Raw genomic sequence first — 23716 nt, forward strand, 5'->3', positions numbered from 1 at the left:
TCCACATCTGTCTGCCCCAACTCAGTGAAATATGATTATTTCTGGTGCAGCTTAACACATTTGGAGCTTGTGTTTGCCACATTATCTGTAGGATGTGGCCGAACAATGTGATCCTGTTAATATACCATTAAACTGTGTGATTCTGTTCATTATACATTTATGAGCTTTAACTCCTGTTTTAAATTTTAAAGGAATCTAAACCAGAATATTTTATTACATGCAATTAAAACCAGATGTTTACATTCACTTTAGAATGAAATACAATCTTTTTTACAGTCTGACTACGACTTCTTAGTTTGGCTGTAATGATTACCAAGTTTTTTTGTTTTGTTTTTGTTTTGTTTCGATTTTTGTGATTTGCCAAATGCGTGAATGAGATTCTTTTGGAGTGGGATAATGTTTTTCCCCCTCTCTTCAAAATCAAACTTTTACATACACCAAGATTACTGTGCCTGAAAACAATGTGGAAAATGTCAGATGATAGTAATGTTATGGCTTTTTTACATGTGAGATATTTTAATTCAGAACATATGAGTTAATTGGACAAACACCTGTGAATGTAGTTTAGGGCAGCACCTCAAACAAACACTCCTTTGTGTTACTGTATGGAAGAACCAAAGGAAAATGAGAATCCAGATGACTGAATGTTCCTCATTTATCTACTTTAATCAATTATTAAAGTTCTGTACATGAGGGAGTACATCAGGAGGCAGACCTCTTGTCACAGTGTGTGTATTAGCCTAAATGTGTACAATTAAACTGGTACACGTGGCATAAAAGGTTGCTTGGAAAAGAAGCAGCTGCTCTAAACACGACATAAAACATCCAGATTAATTGCATTTGAGGACAAAGACTTAAATTTTTTGAGTCGCGTTTTATGAGGTTTTATATTCAACAGTAATGACTGTTTACATTTGGATAAAGAAATATTAATCTTGCAAACCCTTAGAACATCATCCCAAGTGTGAAGCACAGTGGTGGCACTATCATGCTGTGAGTGTTTTGCTGCAGGAGGCACCGATACACTGAACAAAATATGCCGCATAATGATGAAACAATAACATGTTGATATATTAAAGCAACACTTTGTTAAAGTTTGGCCAAAAATGGGTCTTTAAAACGGATATTGACTCTAAACAAGCCATTAAAACATGTAAAAATGTATTGAGGACAAGAATATAAAGTTTTGGAATTGCAAAGCCCAAGTCTCAGTCACATAGAAAATTTGCTGGAATTTTGGAAATGGGGATTATTTTGGTAATCCCAGCTGAACTAAATTAGCCTGATTAAATGTCACGCAGGGAGGAGAGAAAACCTTTTATTTTACTCTTTACGCATATAAATATTTCTGAGTTCATCTTCGTGAAGTTCTTCAACCTCTTTCTCACCTGGTTTCCCTCTTCTGCTCCCGTCTCGCCCCAGGATGTGCGTCTCTGAGTGCCCCAGTGGATTTTTCCGTGACGACAGGAAGCGCTGCAAGAAATGCTCCTCCATGTGCGAGACGTGTGTCGGCAGTCGGAGCGACCAGTGCATCTCGTGCAGGATGGGTTACCACCTCATCGAGGGCTCCAACACATGTGCTGCCAACTGTGCTGATGGCTTCTACCTTGATAGTGGTGCGCCTTTTTCTTCCTGGTTTAGCTAATGAGTAGATGGAGCGCCACATGTGGCAGTACAGTGGCGCTGCAGTTCTCTGAATAATATGTGTTTTCCTTCTCTCTCTGCTCTTCTTACTGTTGAGCTGCTGTTACGTAAAGACCACTAGTTCCGTAAAAACCTTTAAGAAACGAGTCGATGTGTTAGCAGTGAAGTGTTTGTTTCCAGACAAATTGTTGGGGGCAGATTGGAGCAATCTTGTTAATTGTTCAACCAGAATCCTTTTTTCTTTATTGATCGTTTGTAAGCTCATGGCCCCTGAGATAAAAGCACGGTGGAAGGTATCGCACTGTGGAAACGGTTTTCCAGAGATGGTGAAGCAAAGTAGACTTTTAGAAACATCTGTCTACCACCTGCCTTACAAAAAAAAAAGGCAAAACTGTTTTTCTACTCCTGGGCTCGCAGTGATGCCGTTTTACCCTTGATGTAATGTCTAGCCGTTTGTTTATTTTCCTGCACTTGCTGAATCCAATTAGGAAAAAAAAGAAAAAGCATGTGGTAGTAAAGATGTTTTAATATAAAATAACTAAACTAAAATGAAACAGACCTTCACGATTGCCTTTAGAATTTGATCAGGGTTTTTTTTTTCTGTGCATTGAATCATTCCAAATCTATCAATTTACATTATAATGTAAACACTGAAAGGATCTACTAATTGATTTGCCTTATGTTTGTGACATATGCCAGTCTTCTGAGTGTGTGTTTGCAGCCAGGTTAGTGTAAATCCTGGCTGCAGATCTGAAATGATCTGATCCAAATCCCGTCGTTATTCCACCAGGCCAACTTGAAGTGGATGCTGTTTCCTTTGAATCGGTGCCACAATTTAATGTTTGGTTTTCAAATGAGCAAACTAGTTTCCTTTTTTATCACTCTGGCAGCAAAACGAGGTGAATTCCTCCTCCATCCATCACATCGACAGATTCATTATTTTAATGTTTTTCCTTCTAAAGAACTCTAAGTGACGATAAAGTTAGATAAGCATAGGAAATGCATCTGTTCCTTTATTGTATTATAAACTTAATTACAAACAGGGTTTCTACACAGTTCTAAGTTTGATTCTAGTCATCTGGAGATCTGGGTGAAAACAGAAAATGGACTTAAAAAAAAAGTATTTTAAGCTTATCCCATTTTCTAAAAGTTGTATATATCCATGCATTCACTAATTCTTCCATCTATTCGCCCGTCGTTCATCAAACATTCGATGCACTTGCCATCCATGCATGGCTGAATGTGTTCATCCAGCCATGCATCCTTTCATCCATCAATCAGTTTGTTTTTCTTTGGTTCCTCCTGACTCGCTGATGTTTTTGCAAGTTCCATATTTAAAATACTGATATTAAATTAAAATACATATTTTTTTGGCATTCTGAATGGAAAATATGTAGGAGCCAGAGACTTTCCTGTTTCTCAATTTATATTTCTTTCTTTTTTGCTCTTCTTTGGCAGCTGAGGGTTGTGTAAAAGTATGGCGTAGCCTTTATTCTCTTTTAGTTCTAGCAGAAGTGACTCCTACATTTTCCAAGAACTGTGAAAAAATATGTTCTGTTCACTAGACATGTCAGTTTTGATATTTATGTCATTCTTGTGTTTTTAACATGCTGATGTTTTCTAGCAATCTTTTCTAGCACCTGTTTTAAATCCTCTTGTTTTGATGACTTTTCAACCTACACATCTAAACCAAATGTATGCAGGAACACTGTTTCCAGGTCAGCCCCTAATTATGATGCGGCCACTGTGTGTCTCACAGATTCCAACATTTGCAGAAGATGCCAGGAGAACTGTAGGAGGTGTTCAACCTCCAATATCTGCACCGAGTGTAAACCTGGGATGAGGTGAGCAAAGAAATCATGAGACAGGCAATATATTAAATCACATTAACTTATATTTTAACCTCTTGTAAATACACAAGATAAAGATAATATGACGAGTATGCACATCGTATGTCTCTTTACATTAGACAACATTTGAATATTTCTCTTCACCTTCAATTTTTACAGTGCTGGTTTTGGTTTTTGCCGACATCACAACATTGTAGCCATTTAAATACACACAGAGTAGCTTTTAGATCACTTTGTTTTAGGAATTTTAATGTGAATTTTTACATATTCACTTCTGTTTCTTTGGCCTCTGGCACACTGAAATAACTGCAAATATATTTGCAAGAAGGAGAAAGATGTATTGTAAATTTTCCAAAATCTTCCAGACACTGGAAGTATTCGAAGTGGGAAAATATCCATAGAAATTTTGGAGATTTATCGGAATCTTCTGAAAATTGGGAGTAATTTGTTGTGCGGCCTAAACAGCTCTGCAGAAAGCAATGTGCTGTTTACTTGTTGTTGAGATATAGAATAGGAATAACCAAATGTAACCTCATAAAATCTGGTTGTTTTTTGTCAAAATGCTAAAATATATGTCGACCAACTGCATCTAAAATCCACTTGAACTACATTTTATAGTCCCCATTTTCTGTTAATTATTTTAATGTATTCGTCTGAGTTATCCATGGAAGGTTTGCAAACTTGAAATTTGCTCAAATTTTGAAACCGAAGCTGCAAAACCTGAGAGGCTCAGTGTCAGAGTGTCTCGACCCACATGCTGACCAGTCGTTCAGCATTAGCATATCATTAATCATTAGTTTGAACTGTATCAGATCAGACAGCTCTGATCTTTTAACTTCCTCAAACCCTTACTGTCTCATTCAGTTGAATTTGCATTCAAGTGATACCAGCATTTTAAACTTGATGGGACTCAAGTGTCGAGGGAAAAATGAAAGTATTGATTAGAAATGCTGAGTCTTCAATACGACAAGCTTCTGCGACAGAGATAGCAAAAGAGGCTTTGTCTATTTCAGGTTAATTTCCTACAGTAAGCTTTTGTTTGTTTTTGCAACACGAAATAATCAATCTTGTTCCCCTGAAAATCGTTTTTTTTTTTTAAATTTTAATTAATGTACATTTTTGATGAGTTGTTCTGGGTTAAATGTTCCTCTTTAAAGACACTTTAATTTAATCTCAAGTGTTTTCCAAATTTTCCATTTCATTTTGTTTGGCCCCTTCCAGAGAGGATGTCATGATTTAAAGTGGTGACATTCCTCAGAGGTCATGAGGGAAACTCCTGAGAAGCGTTGAAAACACATTGCAGTCTGGAAGTCTCAAACCCAACTTTTAAGTGTTCAGTGTAGCCAGAGCTGGAGGTGGAGACACTCAGAGGCCGTAATTTCCTCGGAACGGCTTTGAGATCACAGTTTAAAAAAAAAAAAGAAGAAGAAGAAGAAGAAATAAAAGGACCTTGTACACACACATGCATATGCTCAGCTTCCCCTCCTCCATTTAGTCTTGTTAAGAGCCAGGGAGGAAGAGGGGACCAGATTGTTTCTGGGAAACTTTTGCTAACGCTTTCCAGCTGTTTTTCAGCTCAGTGCAGCAGACGCACCAACCTGTCCTCACTGTGACTTCACAAAAAGGGACTTTATAACCTCCAAACCTGCTTCCTTGCTGACCTCTACCCATACATCTGGCTCAAAGGTCAAAGCCACTTGTAGCATGTCAAAACAGGCTGATTTATGTTGGTGCAGAACATGCAGCAAATACTCTGCTGCTCTTCTGTCCGCCACCCAGGAGGAGGATGGAGTTATAAATTCATTTTTTATTATTTCTCCCAGTCTCCAAGGACATAAATGCCAGATGACTTGTAACCCCGGAACCTATTTCAACGGCCACAGGAGGACATGTGAGCTTTGTCATCGTGCCTGTGCCACCTGTGCAGGTAGAAAGTCAAAGATTAAATGAAAACACACATCTGTTTAGACCTCAGCAATATATTTTGCTTAAAAAAAAGTTGTCTTTTAGGTACAGGTATAGAAGCGTGTACCAAGTGTGCAGATGACTACTTACTGGAGGACTGGCGATGTGTGTTAACATGCAGCCCTGGCTACTACCTGTCAGAGCAGATCTCAGACAACGGCCAGGTGCAGCGGTTCTGTAAGAAGTGAGTCCGTTCGTCAAACATCTACATGCTACTGACAAAAGGCATGAATAAGATCAGGACGAAACTCTGAACATGAAGGCAAAGTATTATTAAAACCTCAGAATCACACATGTCGAAGGAAACTGAGCATGCAGAAAGAAAAAAAACCCTGAATACGCAGAGTTTAAAACTGAATATTGCATCACCCAAAAAAATGTCACAATTTAGCATAAAATCACTGAACCAGGAGTATTTTCTATGGAAATACACACAACTGTGCCAATTTTCATTTTCATTGCTGTCAGAGTTAGGGTTGCTCACTTGGAAAACATGAAATATTTGATAATGACGGGAAATATTAAAGTAACAAAACTCACAATAAATAAAGAAAAAAAAATTAAAGTATTGATTTATTTTTACTTTGGGTTTATAGCAAACATAAACTCCAGATAATAATGTATCCAGATACTGGAAAATCAAATCAAATCATTATTTCCATCTCAACTGCGAGGTTTTCTTGAGACTTAGCTACTGTTTTTTACTGACTTGACCATCTTAGCACTTCTTTACCTTCTATTGCTTTTTATGCTGAATTAAACAAATCACCAAAGATTACAGACAGCCTGCATGCATCGCACTGCAATAGTTGAATTACATTCATGTCAGGCAGTTCTTTAACACTGCAACAGTACTAAAATAATATTTTGCAGCGCTGATCAGTCTAGCAGCAAATCCTCATTCTGAACTTTTTTCTTTGAAAAATAATTCAACACAAAAGGCTCTTTTAAAGACTGAGATGTATTTACTTTCATTTTCAAGATTTTTTCTATTAATGCCATAAATAGTTCAAGTCCTCATACCTGGTAAGCATTGTATTTTGATATTTTTGATTGAAAACTCACAAAAAGTAGTTTCATTCATCTTGTGGAAGCGCATTAAAAACGCTACATTAATATAAATAAAGCAAAAATATTTTTTAAGAGGGAAAAAAAACATAAGTAGAAATTAAATTGCTGTATTATTGCATTAAAAATATGTGTGTCATTTTTTTAAACAGCTGATGTTTTGGAGTTTTGACAACAAAAAAACACCAAAGATCTGAAATCAGAATTAAATGTATTTATGCGGCTTGGATAAGCCTTACATGGGAAAATCAAAGACTAATATGCTGATGGGAGAATATTTTCATGTAAGGATTAATGTCATAAAGTGTGATTACATTTAAAACTTTTCACTTTTGCAGTTTATGAGAACAAGCTACATTGTAGGCAGCGCCATGTGCTACTGCCTGAATAAAACACAGTTTTGACAGGGGTCAGTTCTCTTCTGGCTAATAATGTTTATTTTCTGATGCCACTTTTAAGTAATGCTAAGATTTATAAAGGAGAAGTAATAATAAACCACAAGCATCCTCTGTTAATGCTTTTCATTTTACAATCAGTTGTTTTTTCATCAAAGCCAAACCTCGCTGCAGAATCGGACATGTGTGCTGCTTTTGCTCTTTGTGATGCATTCCTTGTATTTTGCTCTCACACCTTGAATTATTTATCACTCACCCGACCTTTTACCCTCTTCAGTTCTTTCATTCTCTTTCAGCCCCTCCGCTATCAGGAAGACCATTTTTATAGACGTTTTCCCTGTTTTCATTATTCCTGCAGGGCAAGGGTTTTGTTGTGATCAAGATGATGTTCAGAATCTTTATCTTCTTACTTTCTCTTGTTTTTTTGTGGGAAAAAAAATGAATTAAAATGATTTTCTTAAATCCCAAACTTTCACTAAATATATTTTGGTTGCATAATTTTCTGATTGTTCCCTTATTTAATTTTATTTAAATCATATCAATACAAAGAAAGTTGAATAATTAATAATAGTTTGGTAACATAATTGTGGACTTAACCCCTGCCAGATGTGATAATAGCTGCTTCGAGTGCCTGGGACCCGGGGATCTGAACTGCAGCAGCTGCAACAGCGGCTACAACTTGGAGGCAGGAACCTGCGTGGTTAGCACAGTCTGCAAAGATGGTGAGTTGTCAGCTTTCTTATTAGCTACATGGTCTATATATGTGTGTGTGCATTTTTAATATTAGCCGTAACATGCGAAATTAGCAAAATTCATAGGATAGAAATGGGATCGTTCTAGAAATGGAAAATGAAATGTTGGATACATTTTAGTTGACCAAATAAACAAACAGGAGAATAAATGAACAGTATTCTTGCAATGCACAGCAAAACCTGAGGCCTTTTGGTAACATATTGAGCTTTTCACTAACATCTTTGCTAACCCACTCATTGTTGTAGCTCCAAAACAAGCGGCCAGTCTGTCTTTGCTTTCATGCTCTGGCTTATGTGTTGCTTTCTAACAGTTTATGCCCGTAACATATCATTTCTTTGCAAATACCTCACTGACAAGACCTCCATCTCTAAAAACGTTTTCCAAGTTTCTCTGCACTGACCTGAAGTCAACTTCATAACGTCTGATTTCCCGCATTAATATTTTTTGATGGACATTCAGTTTTTTTCTCCTCTGCGCTGTATGCTCTCTTTTCCCCTAAATCTGTGCATGTTGTGTCTATGATTCTTGAGACATAAATAGTTTTGACTAATTCACTGACCTCTCAGTCTGATGATGCTTTGACTGCAACTTGCAATTTTCTGCTTGGGCAACAACGTTCTAGTTGATCTGAAAACGCATCCATGTGATGAGATAAAGCTCTGAAACGTGGCTTTGCTGCATCACCTTTATGTGATGATGATCTCTATTACTTATAGTGCACCTTCAGTCTGCCTTTGTAAAGCAAAAGTCTCATTTTGATGATGGTTTGACTGCGGATTTAAAATTAGAATGCTTTTATTAAAAGCCCGTGTACAGATGAAGGATTCCCATGTTTGGAAAAATGAAATGAATATTTTTTTGGGAAAAAAAAAATCATCATTTTACTAATTGTGTGACACTTTTTTTCCTCTTTTTCTCTCTTTTCTTTCCCCCAAATCCATTCTCTGATCTCCTGACATCACTCCGCTGGACCACAATCCTTTTCCACCTCGATGAACATCCCTGTGATTGGATCAAAAAAAACCCTCCTTCCTGTCACCTGAACCTTCTCCTGACCAATCATGCAACTCTGCTTGTCGTTTTTAATGGTTCTTCCTTGTGTGTGTCTCTCTGTAATGTTTCGCCCCCTCTTCCCCTTTCCCTCCTGCTGCATCTCCTCTTCCTGGTCTGTGGAAAGCAAATGAAGAATCTTGGGCGGAAGGCGGTTTCTGCGTGCTCGTTAAAAAGAACAATCTCTGCCAGAGGAGAGTGCTGCAGCAGCTGTGCTGCAGAACGTGCTCGCAAAAGGGGTGACGGGACGCCGCCACCGGGCGCGAGAGGGAGCGCACGGAGGGGTGGGGGGGCACGGGGGCCAACCCTCTCCTTCTTTGACCCCCCTCCTCCCTCTACCTGCCTGAGCATTCACAGTCACATAATTTATAAGAAAATCTGTGCCTCTTTAAAGGACGCATCGGAGGTGCGATGACAGGACTACAACAAACCTACCTTTTTTCAGTACTGGGACAAACACGTGGTCAGGGTGTGAAACGACTGGGACTTATTTCAAGAAAAATGAGCTATTGAAAACAGCAACAACAACAAAAAAAGCAAACAAACAAAAGAAAATAAAGGTGTTGGTATTTTGTGACCAAAGCATTGATGCCAAAATAATTGAACCTTCTTTGTATTTGTTGCCAGTGTACAGAGCATAGTTAAAAACAGGAGCCTCTCAGCCTGCAGATATCTCAATACGTCTGTGTGCATTTTTTGTTTTGGCCCCTCTTTCTCATCTCCTTCCAGAGCTAATGACCAACAGATGGAGAAAGTGAGCATACAGTAGGAAATGCCATGGTTTTCTGCCTGTAAATATACGACAAACAAGGCGAGGATTAAAAAAGAAAAAACCCACGTAGCTCATAATGTGAAAATAATGCGTGTCTGGGCTGATTCTGGCTATTTGAGGGAAGAGAAGACAAATTCACACTTTAGTACGTACCACACAAGCAGTACGCCGATGCACATTTATATATACATATATAAATACATCAATATCTATATTTATATATGTATATTCGCACCACACACATGCACCTTTAAGCATGAGCGCAGACACATTAGTCAGCCACTACTTGAAGTTACAGACTTTGGCGTACGCCAAGACTGATGCACATTACTGAGCAGAACGAACTCTTTTCGTTTACTTCAAACATCCATCTGCCTCTGAGTAGTGTGCATGTGGGTGTGTTTATCTTTATTGCGGTGTCCAGAAGATTGCCATTAATTCTTGATGTAAGCCCAGACGGCATTGATTCATTCAAGAGTCGATAGTCATTCTTTCCAGATCGTTCTGCAGGGAGGGGAGCTCCGCAGTAAGTTATAATGAATTTGCGTTACTAGGGATGTACCGATGCCACGTTTTCACACGTGTGACGAAGATTCATGGCCCAAAAACTGAGGACCGAGTTTATCCACTGCAGTGACTTCACACTTCAAAGCTTCTTCCTTTACTTTGTTGGATAAGAAAACTGCAATATCTGTCAGACTTGTTATCGAGGTCTGAAATTCATTGAAATGTTGGTTACCTTTTTCCACATGCCCTGTATGACACAGCTTAAGGGAACTATTGTCCAGTAATGATATTGTATCTGTATCGGTGCATCCCTATATGTTACTGTTCTCAAATAAAATAGAGTTTTAGAAGTTTCTGCTCTCTTTATTCTGTTACAATTACAATGCACATGAACTGAAGTTCTCTGACAATTTGGACATAATATTTTCATTTAATGCTGTTTGCATCTGCAGATAAAGCTCACTGAGAGGCAGTTGGATGGGAAATGGCCGTGTCACATTTCTATCCTTATTTTCTGAATTTTAGACAAATTGAGTTGATTTGTTAAGCTAAAAGTGCAGTCGCACATTTGATTTTCTTTATTTTTCCCTAAAGGGAAGCTGTCGGTGTCAAAAATTCACATAATTAGAAGAAGAAAGTTTGAGTGATGAGCCCGATAGACGTCAGAGAGCTGCGCTCCCCTCCTGTCCGTCTTTGAGCTTTACCTGATGGAGCTCGTAAATTATTCCAGAAATGCTGGATTTTAACATTGAATAAGAATTTGAAATAAAGAAAAGAAAAAAACACAAATAAACCTGAAAGGGAAAAAAAAAACTGAATGATACTTTTTGGTGGGTTTTGATGCCTGCAGCCTGAAGAATTTACAGTATTAGATGAATTGTTGTACTGTGGACTGGTAATGGTTGTTGGTGATTTGTAATAAAGAAAGTCCCCTATTTGGGTTAAAAGAATCTTAATCTTGGTCATTGTTTTAAGATGACTTTTGATTGTGTGTGTGTGATAGTAGACACACTCATACAGCCCCTCATATAAAAGCTGTTTTTATTGTGTACTTGTGACATATCTGTGACACTGCATTATTAATGTTACTCAAAGTCCTAGTTTTGAAAATCTTTTTTTATTACTTTTACTTAAGTGTTCTTATTAAAATGTTTAATCTGTTTACGGTTCTGATGTCTTCTCGGTTTTCTTTTTTACTATGAAATTATTACATCGTGAATTATTTTCTTTTTCTTAAATTTTTTTTTTTTAAGAAAAAACCTGCCTTTACTCTTCACCGAGTTACATCTTAAAAAGTGATACGTTTTCATCAATCAAGCTGATTTAATAAAGGTTCCACATTCTTGAGGCTGAGTGTTTCGGAGGAGACGCAGTATAAACTTGATATCAAAATACGCAACTTAAAAACTCAAATACTTTTCTCACCATCTGACAGTGGTTTTTATTCAGTTAAATGGAGAGGTTCACATACATTTTCCCAGTATTTGGTGGTTTTCTCTTTGAACTTGACTCTAAGCTTTGTGGTTTTTCTTCCTCACTGGACTTCTGGTCCACTCCTCCTGACATGAAATGATGTAACTCATCTTACTCTCATGCACCTTTTCAGATCTGCCCACAACTTCTTGCTTTGTGACAGCATTTCCAAAACATTGACCTTCTTAACCTTAAGACACTTTATAATATATAAATACTTTTATGCGCTTGTGGTTGTTATCCATTTTGAAGGCTCATTTGTGCCCAATCTCCACCTTCTTGTCTGATGAATTCAGATGTTGCTCCAACGTTTTTTTGCTCATCATCACCAGCTTTTTTTGGACCACTGCCTCTTAACTCAAAGATAGGATACAAAATCTGCCTCTCTTTCCTCCAAATGTGGTCATTATGTCCAATCCTCACCAAATACAACAATAATGTGCAAAATGGAAATAAATTGTTTATGAATTTTGTTGACTTTATTGAAAAAAAGTTACATCGGGATCTTTAATCACATGAAACGTGTTTCAGAAAACCATAGTTTCTGACGCCGGATTCTCTGGGAATTGTTAAATATAAACTCACTTTTCATCAATCATGATTTCAAAGCATACACATTGATCTAGTGGGATCTAGTGGATTTGATGCATCATAAACAGATTTCCCCTTATTGCGGATTCCTAAATGTTTGCTCAAAAACAGGCCATGTAAGTACAGTAAGTATAATGGGTGTAAGAACATAAAATCCCTGAATGATTTCTGTAAACTTTAAACCTATTAAATAGATGATTAATGGTATTGACATGATTTTAATGCAAGGTCGAGAGGATCAAGGCTGGGACATTGTGTGAAATACGCTCACTGCCTTGTAAAGATAATGTCACCCCTTCAACTTTTTTTATTTGGCAATTACAGACACAATTCACCATTCACTTTATTAGCATTTTTAAAACACTAAATGATACATAATTGTGAAGTGATAAAAATGACACACGGCTTTCAAAATGTCTAAATCTAAACGTGTGGATCTTAGCTTCCTCCTGAAGTACATCCTGCTCTGACCTTTCTGTCTGTTGTCCAGATGAAGACCGAGGTATTTATTTTCCACTTCTTCTCCCCTGATGGAAATAGAGTTTGATCTAACCCTGCTTCTGTAGAAACCTACAATTATCTCCTTAGTTTTGTTCTCAATGAAGATGACATAATTGTTTCAACACCATGCAACAAAATCTGCAGCGATAACTGCATTGTATAGAGAGCTGAATACAAATACATCAGTTTTTCTAGTTTAATTTGTAAAAACAAATGTATATGAAACTCATATTTCTTTCCACTTTAGAAGTAGCCTTGGTAATCAGAACATCCCATAATGGCAGAGATGTAAGGAATATTAATGCTTTCACACAATTCTGCATGTTGAAGTAAATCCTGAAGATTTATCTGAACATTAAAGTATCTAGTATTTGTACTTTGCTCAAGATTTCCAAAATCTCGATGTGTCTGCTGGAGGATGTAGTCAAGTTGTGTTTTTTTCTGCTTTCTTGGACTGAGTGTGAAAATATGTAGAAGGTGTGGAGCTCAGATTCAGACTCTCTAGTAGACGATGTCAGCAAAGTCTCACAACATCAACTTGCTGCTGCCCTGACAAGCTCAGACTTGAGCGTCCACAAAAAGAGGACATGAGTTTTGCCACCCTGAGTGTCGCCCCCTCTCTTGTCTTCCTGGATGGCGCTCCAGGAAGATTTTTGCTGAGTAGAAAACTGTGGCCCTCGGTCCCCTGAGAACTTAGCTCTCTGTTTGTTTGCCTGCGGGGGGGGCGTGAGGAAGAGTGACGGCGTTCATTTGGATCGTGGGGGGGGGGGGGTCAGAGGGGGCTTTTGAATGGTTTCAGCAAAGCTAGGCTGAATAGGAAGCCGCTGCCTGTTGTGTTTGTACACAAAGAACCTCCTTTGTTTTCCAGAGGAACAATTGAGCTTTTCACCGAAAGCCGGAGAGCACAGACAAACCTCACCGCAGCGGAGAAGGATGCTCTCTCGCTTTCTACTCTTACACAAACATCCTGCTCCGTCGTTATGCTTAAACCAGCGTCTGCCACCTTTGTTTAACAGCAAAGTGAGGGGAGACGATGTTTATGCGCCGCTTCTTTGCTTTTTTTTTAGGGTCAGTGGATTTGTGGAAACTTCTAGTTCACTGCCAGCAGCATAAGACAATTTATATTAATTTTTAGAAGTTTGTTTTCTTATTCTTGTTGTGGGGAGAGACATTTTAAAACATTGTTTAGGTAGAATTATTCTGTAATAACTTTGGTTATGCCTCTGCCTTCTGTGGAAACATAACTGCACATCCACCCAGAGGGCCATGGTAATTGTGATGTTTCTGATGCAATGGTTCATTGATTACTCCGCCGGTTGCACAGGTTTCCGGCAAGCATGTCTCAATTCCCTGCACTTCTGAAACCCACGCAGAAAGAAGTTCAGCATTTTTAGCAGTGGAGTTATGAACCTAAAGCTAAAACAAAGCTGGTCTCTGAGTGATGATGCTTTTGCTGCTTGGTCACAAAAATGAATATAAAAGGTCATAACTTCCACTATTTATTTTTTGTTTAGGTTCCTGGCTTATGGCAGTACATTCATCTATATAGCAACATTGAAAAATATATGATTAGCACAAAGTAAAAAAAATTAGCACATAAGAGTTGTGAATGTGCATAAAAGTTGACTAAAAATGTCAGGTTTTGAATACCAAACTCAGCCAGGGGTAGAGTAGTGATAACACAGTCTGAAACTGAAATTAAGATTTAAAATGTAACATTTAAAATTATTCATGTCTTCTGACAATGGTAGCTTAGGTATCTACTATACTGACACTCTACAGTAGAAAATAAAAGCACCAAGTGTGCCTGTAATTTACCAAGCTGTCATTTGCCAAACAGAGGCAAGTTCTGCTCCAATTCTGACTCCATAATCTGTCACTTCTTCACTTAGAAAAGTAAAAGTCACTAACTTTATTTTGCAAGCCAAATTTTGTAGTTATGGAAAGAGGTAGTTTACTAAACAACTTTTGGTTTGGTCCTACCAAGTCATTTAAATCGAATGCTACACATGTAGTGTTTGGAAAAGATGTTAAAACTGATATACAACAGCTTTTTTCCTTTGTTTGCCGCAAACAAAGGAAAAATGAGTCTTAAGACGTTCCGAAGAATTAATTTTGAGTGAATATAAACTATTTAACAATCCCTGGCAAAACAACAACAAAAAAATCCCCAAAGCATTTTTCCTTTATAGATTATCTTTGTAATAAAATTTATTATTTCCTCCTTTTCTGTGTCACCGATAAGTGGTTTTGCCAAACGCTTTAGTGTTTGGCAAAACTAAAAGGGTTTAAATTTCTATTGAAGAAAAAGGTCAGTGTTTTATGACCAACACAAGTACATCTGTCACTGCAGATAGTCACTATCATCATTATCATCTATTTACTAGCAATAGATGATAATCACGTCCTGTTTGTGAGACGTGTGACTGCAACATCGTTATGTTGTCAAAATGTTTTCTTAGAATTGCTTACTTAGGTCGATCACGGTTTATTTGTTTCAAACTTTCATTATTTATTTAGTTTTTACAACTCGAAACTGGAATGCTGTTAGTCCATTAAACCTTCCTCTGCAGTTTAATTTGGAATTTTTTTTTTACTACAACTGTGCCTTTGCACAGTTGTAGTTGGAAAGGTGGAAATGTCTCCAATCATGGGTAATAAACACAGAAACATTAAACTAAAACTTTTAAATATCTAGTGCCATAACAAATATAACTGGTTAGGAAGTTGTTTGAACTTATAATGCAGATAATCTTTCATCAGTGAAATTGAAATGATGTGCATTTACCTCTGGCTTTAAGCCTGTTATAACCAAACCCAAAATATTGAGAGCTTTATTGCCTCTTCTTTTGCTGCAAAAGTGAACAGCATATCTGAGTAACTTTTTAAAAATATTTTTGCAGCAAGATGCTGAAAGTCAGTCTGCACGGTTTCTTCGGCCATCATCTGTTTGGGTCGCAGCATCGGCTAGTGACTTAAAAATGGCTGAACAATCGGATAAAGAAGGCCGGCTCTATTTTGGATGATTGTGCGAAAAAGGACTTTTCATAAAATGAAGAACATTATGGACAACCCTGAGCATCCTCTTCATCAGATCGTGACACATCAACAGTGTCTTCAGTCTGAGACTCCTCAGATCTGCTGCGATACAGACTGCTACAGGCGATCCTTCCTGCCGCCATCTGTCATCATCCACTACAGTTCTTTGAAGGAACTTCAATAATATGAGTTACAGCAAATTTATTTCCCTTAAGAATCAACAAGATGTTTTTGAATTGAACTGAAAAAGGTTGAATATTGATCATTTTGCAGCCGGCCTATACTGAAGCTGTGTTTTGTGGCTCTCTGTCTGCAGGGGAGTACTTGAGTAAACAGGGAAAGTGCCATCTTTGTGACGCTTCCTGTCTGCAGTGCTCGGGTCCGGAAAGTGAAGCCTGCACCGTCTGCCCAGATTCAAGGTTAAAACCTTCCACAAGGAAACGTCACCAGTGCAGATTACATGTTTTCAGACTTTATGTTGTTTCACACATTTGTTGGTTTCCCAGACCAGTTTTAAAAGAGATGATATTAAGGCCAAATATGTTAAGATGTTCATAGTTTGTATGATTTGATCTTAACTACTGTAGTCCCTGTGAACCTCAGTGGGTCTAAAAAAAATCTGCACACATTTAAGTGCCACATTTGTAGTGTAAAATATTAATGCCAAGAGAAATAATTGCAAAGCATCGTTGACCTTTATTATAACCTTGAATAAAGGTGCTCAACTAAAAAAATTATTATTTAAATCTTCTAGAGGGGGAAATCAAAAGACTTAAATAATGTGGTTGCATAAATGTGCTCACCATTGAAACTAAACTTTTTTGTTTGAATTTCACTTGCACTTTTTGGTTCACATTTATTATAAGATTCACCTTTGCAGAAGTTTAAATTTTGCATTTTAGGTCCAAAACAGGAAGCAAACAGGACACATTTTGAACAGGATTGTAAAAGTCCACATCCAATGTTGCTTTGTGTTGACAGAAGAACTTAGAGAACAAATTACCGGTGCAGCACTTCACTAAACATTGAAGGTGTGGAGGGGAGGAGAAGCTAATTGTTTCTAAAAGGCTTATTAAAGTCCTCTGTCATATTACCAGAAGGGCACAAGCTATTAGGATCAATTTAAAATCAAACCTGGCACAGTGTGTTGCCTCTGTACCATCCATCCAGCTGAACATAATTATTGCAGCTTTATTTTGCAGAAAAGTTCAGTCAGGAAAGAGTAGAAAGATGCATGAAAATATAAAACTGAAAATAACTGAATATATTCCTACAATCATCTGGACTTTAATCTGGAACCGAGGCTCAAGTTTCAAAGAGACAATAACAAAAGCACACAGCCAAGAAAACAAAGGAATGGCCTCTCTCTCTCTCTCTCTCTCACACACACACACACACACACACACACACACACACACACACACACACACACACACACACACCCACCCACACACACACACACACACACACACACACACACACACACACACACACACAAACTGTTTAAGGTCTTGGACTCAGCCAACCAGAGTTTGGATCTGAACCCAGCAGAGCTTCTCCAGAGAGAGCTAAAATTCACTCAGGACTGATTCTGCCAAAAAGAAAGAGAAAAACCTCCAAGACAAAGGTATGCCAAGCTTGTGGTATCTTTCCCAAGAAACCTCCAGGCTGCCAAACACTCTTCAGCCAAGTACAAAGAGAAGTTTTTCAATAATTATGTAAAGAGGCATATTCTGTGTACAAAAAGTGTTACAAAGCACTCTATTAAAACTACTTTTTGTGAGTCCCTTTGCACTGCTGTATAGGAATAAAAACAGACTGGATCCATGCTGAGACAAACCTGAAACAAAACAAAACGTGGAACATTTTCCATCTGCGCTGTTCATTTAAAAGATGTAAGCTAATGCCACTGAAGTGGTGCAAACATTGCCTGACAATCCAACCTCTGCACTGTGGTTCGAAAACAGAGTTGAACCTTTTATAAATCAGGCGTGAATTCACATGTGGGCGGGTTCAGATAACGTGAAATTCTGCTCATTTCCAAGGATAAATCTGACTTCTTAATGTACAGCGTTTATGTTGCAGCTGTAGCTCTGCTTCATGCTTCCATGCAGGTTCTTTGAAGACGGTCGTTGTGTCATCGAATGCCAGGAGCGGCGCTATGTCCTGGGGAAGCAGTGTCTTCCCTGTCATCACACCTGCAAGGCATGCACTGCTGAGGGTCCAGATAACTGCACCAGCTGTGACACAGGTATACACTCCCAAAGAAAGAAATACATTCAAATAGAAAAATGTTCGCCGGTGCCAAAATGAAATATTTTCTTTTTCTCATCATTGAGTAAATTATCGATCCCTGAAATGTTCCGAGGAAGATAATTACTAGAGTTGTTGTATTGACTAGCAGTGTTGCACAGGGTATTGATTTAGATTTGGTATCTAATACCTTCTAGGTGAAAATTTCTCAATGCGCTGCCTGTGTTTGTAGACTCAGAACATGTGACGTTGTGACCAAAACTCACAAAACCTTTTTCATACCACTTTCCCACTTGTGACCACAAACTTCAATGTATTTCATGGAGGTTTTTCACCCAATAAAAAGTAATGCAGTTATACAGAACTGGAAAGAAATGAAAAATATTTCATTGTATTAAAGAGGTTTTACAGAAAAAGAAAATCTTCAAAGTCTGGCATGCATTTCTGTTCAGCTCCCATAATTTTAAATGTCTTTGTGAAAATCAGGGAACACACCAGACATATAAGGGTTTCGCACATCTGCAGAGTATTGATGAATCTATCATCTGAAATGGAAAAGTTTGATGGAACTACAACCCCAACCAGGTCGATCAACATGAACTGACACACTGCGCAAAAAATTAAAAAAAAAAAAAGATCAGAGAAGCTCGTTGTAATTGGGGAGCGGCAGAGGATGCTTTTCTTCAGCCGGGATATGGAAGCTCTTAATGGGAAAATGGATCAGGAACTCCTGGATGGAAACCTCTGAGAATACGAAAGGATTGAGAAATTCACCTTTCGGCAAGAAAATCACCATAAGAAGATCCAGAGCTACAGCGGAATGATTCAGCTCAAAGCATATTCATGCATTAGAATGGCCAAGATCCAAATAATGATGAGAATACTTGAAAATGAATGTACACAGATTCAGAATGGACACATTTTAAATCTGTAAATGTGGAAAGGTGGTAGAAACATTCCTCAGCAGCTGTAGTTACAGTGAAAGAAAGTCTGTCACACAGAAAAATGGAATAGCTTGCATCATTTCCCACCACTTCCTATTTATCTACTACTTTACTTTGTTTTTCACCTAAGATTGCAGTAACATCCACAGACATCTGTAGATTTAACCTGAGAAAATGTCTGAAATTGTTGGCCAGGCTCTGCAGCTCTGACTGCTGACTAGAGCAAATGTGCTTTTAGGCCAAGTTAAGGCTCATTTGTGTCAGACATCCCCAATTAATCTTGTGAAAGTAAATGGATCTAATTAAGTTATAATGTTGCTGTTGATAGATGTGTTTTAGAAAGGGAGAATCAATCTTTGTATGATCCACCCTGATGTCTTCGCTGTAACTGTGTCCATTTATCTTCTTCCTCGCTCCTCAATATGAAACCCACCCTGGTGTTAAGCGCTGTCATCCTCTGATTCTGAGCAGCTAATCCTCACTCCTTTTTTCTCATATTAATATAAATCTCAGAGGTCATTAGCAGACTGCAGCTGAAGAAATATTAGTCTGATGGTGGCAGGAGCAACTGTGTTTATCACACTGTTGCAGACGGTATTATGGCTGTCAGAATGAGAGTGTTTACGCTGGGGAGATGCTGTTACTCACCTACACTCACTTTGAGGTACCAGATGTCCAAGAGAAGAATTAACACCAGATTTTCTCGTCACACACACTTTCAATTAGCCGAAAAATTTGTCAGCCTGTTTGAAAATGTGGTTCCGTTTAATTGCAAGTCTGTCTGAGGCTCAATGAGACATAACAATAACAGCAGGAACAGGACTTCTATCTGTCTCACCCAGCTTCTTCCTCAAAACAGCCTCTCTTATCTCACACACACGTGTGCGTGTGTTCACGCACGCACAATCACGCACACGCACGCACGTACGCACGCACGCACGCACGCACGCACGCACGCACTCACACACACACAAGGTATGCACCCAGAAGAGCAAGAAACGGAGGACATTTTCTGATACTGACCTTTGATAATGATGCTTTAGATCCTTGCTGTCACTTTTAAATGAGGGAGCATGACAGTAAAAGAAACTGCAAATAAAAAACTTTCTAGACATAAAATTAAAGTAACACATATAAAGTTTATTCATTTTTTTGTTAACACAGGATTTAACTAGAAACTGCACTGTAAATATTTTGCTGTCTCTATGGAGTTTTCTTTAACAATTGCTGTAGCAGCAAACAAGAACAGAACAGAACAGAATAGGATAGAATAGAATAGAATAGAATAGAATAGAATAGAATAGAATAGAATAGAATAGAATAGAATAGAATAGAATAGAATAGAATAGAATAGAATAGAATATGATAGAATAGAATAGAATATGATAGAATAGAATAGAATAGAATAGAATAGAATAGAATAGAATATGATAGAATAGAATAGAATAGAATATGATAGAATAGAATAGAATATGATAGAATAGAATAGAATAAACAGAACAGAATAGAATAGAATAGAATAGAATAGAAATATGATAGAATAGAGTAGAATAGAATAGAATAGATAGAATATAATAGAATAGAATAGAATAGAATAGAATAGAATAGAATATAGTAGAATAGAATAGAATATAGTAGAATAGAATAGAATATGATAGAATAGAATAGAATAGAATAGAATATGATAGAATAGAATAGAATAGAATATAATAGAATAGAATATGATAGAATAGAATAGAATAGAATATGATAGAATAGAATAGAATATGATAGAATAGAATAGAATAGAATATGATAGAATAGAATAGAATAGAATAGAATAGAATAGAATAGAATAGAATAGAATAGAATAGAATAGAATAGAATAGAATATGATAATAGAATAGAATAGAACAGAATAGGATAGAATAGAATAGAATAGATAGAATAGACTAATAGAACAGAACAGAATAGATAGAATGAATAGAATAGAGAATATGATAGAATAGAATAGAATAGAATATGATAGAATAGAATAGAGTAGAATAGAATATGATAGAATATGATAGAATAGAGTAGAATAGAATATGATAGAATATGATAGAATAGAGTAGAATAGAATAGAATAGAATAGAATATGATAGAATAGAGTAGAATAGAATATGATAGAATATGATAGAATAGAGTAGAATAGAATATGATAGAATAGAGTAGAATAGAATAGAATAGAATATGATAGAATAGAGTAGAATAGAATAGAATAGAATATGATAGAATAGAGTAGAATAGAATAGAATAGAATATGATAGAATAGAGTAGAATAGAATAGAATAGAATATGATAGAATAGAATAGAATAGAATAGAATAGAATAGAATAGAATATGATAGAATAGAATAGAATAGAATAGAATAGAATATGATAGAATATGATAGAATAGAGTAGAATAGAATAGAATAGAATATGATAGAATAGAGTAGAATAGAATAGAATATGATAGAATAGAATAGAATAGAATATGATAGAATAGAATAGAATATGATAGAATAGAATAGAATATGATAGAATAGAGTAGAATAGAATAGAATAGAATATGATAGAATAGAATATGATAGAATAGAATATGATAGAATAGAATAGAATAGAATAGAGTAGAATAGAATAGAATAGAATAGAATAGAATAGAGTAGAATAGAATAGAATAGAATAGAATAATGATAGAATAGAATAGAATAGAGTAGAATAGAATAGAATAGAATAGAATAGAGTAGAATAGAATAGAATAGAATAATGATAGAATAGAGTAGAATAGAATAGAATATGATAGAATAGAGTAGAATAGAATAGAATAGAATAGAATAGAATAGAATAGAATATGATAGAATAGAGTAGAATAGATATGATAGAATAGAGTAGAATAATATGATAGAATAGAGTAGAATAGAATATGATAGAATATGATAGAATAGAATAGAATAGAATAGAATATAGTAGAATAGAATAGAATAGAATATGATAGAATAGAATAGAATAGAATAGAATAGAATATGATAGAATAGAATAGAATAGAATATAGTAGAATAGAATAGAATAGAATAGAATATAGTAGAATAGAATAGAATAGAATAGAATAGAATAGAATATAGTAGAATAGAATAGAATAGAATAGAATAGAATAGAATAGAATAGAATAGAATAGAATAGAATATGATAGATAGAATAGAATAGAATAGAATATGATAGAATAGAATAGAATAGAATAGAGTAGAATAGAATAGAATAGAATAATGATAGAATAGAGTAGAATAGAATAGAATAGAATAATGATAGAATAGAATAGAATAGAATAGAATAGAATAGAATAGAATATGATAGAATAGAATATGATAGAATAGAATAGAATAGAATAGAATAGAATATGATAGAATAGAATAGAATAGAATAGAATATGATAGAATAGAATAGAATAGAATATGATAGAATAGAATAGAATATGATAGAATAGAATAGAATAGAATAGAATAGAATATGATAGAATAGAGTAGAATAGAATAGAATAGAATATGATAGAATAGAATAGAATAGAATAGAATAGAATAGAATATGATAGAATAGAATATGATAGAATAGAATAGAATAGAATAGAATAGAATATGATAGAATAGAATAGAATAGAATAGAATAATGATAGAATAGAATAGAATAGAATAGAATAGAATAGAATAGAATAGTGCTATGTTCTATTGAGCCTCAGTGTGAAAACACAAACACATGAAGACAACCAGTGATAATAAAATAAAAATGTTATGGAGTCTGCACCTATAAATTAAGATGTTATAACATGAAAAGGAGGATAATGTGAACAATGATGTTATTCTCCATGTTGGTCTGTCTCAGCGGTCTGCATCCTGAGACTCCAGAGCTGCAAGTGGCTCTTTGGACCTTCCACAATGACCCTTAAAATGTTGCCTGCTAATGTTTTTAAAAATAAATGTAACAAATGCAAATTTTAGTAGTTTTTCCCTCTTTTGACAAGGAATAATTGCATTGAATTTCCAAAGTAGAAGATTTTGTGTTTGTGTGGGGGGGGGGGGGGGTGTGTGTGTGTGTGTGTGTGTGTGTGTGTGTGTGTGTGTGGGCAACTAAGTAATCTTTTCCACAAATTTCAACATCCCACAGAAGTTTTGGTGTTTTCTTTATTTTTTAAACCTGTAAAAATAGAAATAAAGCTGTGGTGTTTTGAAAATTACAAGAAAGATTTTGTAATTGATGTTGATCTTTTTTTCCATAAAGTCATGTAAGAATTGTGGCTCTGAGTAAATGTCATTAAAGGCAAAAATGGCTCTTTTAGACCAGATTTGTGGTTGTGGGGTGGCAAATTATGAAAATATTTAAGGGATCTCTGTTAGGCAGATGAGACTGCACATTCTTGAATGATGCTTCACATTTAAGATGGCGGTTTCCTAAAACCTAAATTACTCTTAAACCTCCATCTGTGAGTGTGTGTTTGTCTGCATGCCTGTGTTTTGCATCAGCTTCTTCTTCCCATGAAAGCCCTCATCTCTTTTTTTTCCCCCATTTTCAAACCAGACAGGTTGGGTGTACCAAGGTACCTGTTTCAGAATCAGTGTCGGGAAGCCTGTCCTGAGGGCTTCTTCCACTCTCCAAGGATGTGTTGCGAGTCATGCCCTGCAGAATGCGTCGTTTGTACTGCAGCAGACCGCTGCGTCCAGTGCAGCTCCGGATACAGGCTCAGAAATGGCCTCTGTGTCCAAACGGAGTGCAGCACAGGTTAGAGACACATAAACGGTGACACGTTTTCTCCTGCAACAAACATCTGCATATTATGGTTAACTATGGCAGAAGTCTGAGAAATTTAATCAGAAAGATAATAGTAACAATAATCAACGTTACATCACTGAATTAATGCCTC

The 23716-nt window shown here is 36.4% G+C and overlaps 1 protein-coding gene across 3 annotated transcripts in view; it reads left to right on the top strand.

The window, feature by feature from the left end:
• pcsk5b (proprotein convertase subtilisin/kexin type 5b) overlaps window positions 1-23716 on the top strand; it is a 91966-nt gene that overhangs the window by 53789 nt on the left and 14461 nt on the right. For 2 of the 3 annotated variants that reach the window (XM_055049165.1, XM_055049166.1), the window contains exons 16-23: window positions 1423-1616; window positions 3404-3488; window positions 5318-5421; window positions 5505-5643; window positions 7529-7644; window positions 15925-16027; window positions 17723-17859; window positions 23374-23574. In XM_055049165.1, coding sequence (XP_054905140.1) covers window positions 1423-1616; window positions 3404-3488; window positions 5318-5421; window positions 5505-5643; window positions 7529-7644; window positions 15925-16027; window positions 17723-17859; window positions 23374-23574 — 1079 coding nt within the window. Of the gene's footprint in view, window positions 1-1422; window positions 1617-3403; window positions 3489-5317; window positions 5422-5504; window positions 5644-7528; window positions 7645-8852; window positions 11174-15924; window positions 16028-17722; window positions 17860-23373; window positions 23575-23716 lie in introns of those variants that run through there. The other variant, XM_055049167.1, reaches the window with a different exon arrangement.

This window comes from Poeciliopsis prolifica, unplaced genomic scaffold, assembly GCF_027474105.1.
Source record: "Poeciliopsis prolifica strain line A6 unplaced genomic scaffold, Auburn_PproV2 SCAFFOLD028, whole genome shotgun sequence".
Classification (NCBI taxonomy): domain Eukaryota; kingdom Metazoa; phylum Chordata; class Actinopteri; order Cyprinodontiformes; family Poeciliidae; genus Poeciliopsis; species Poeciliopsis prolifica.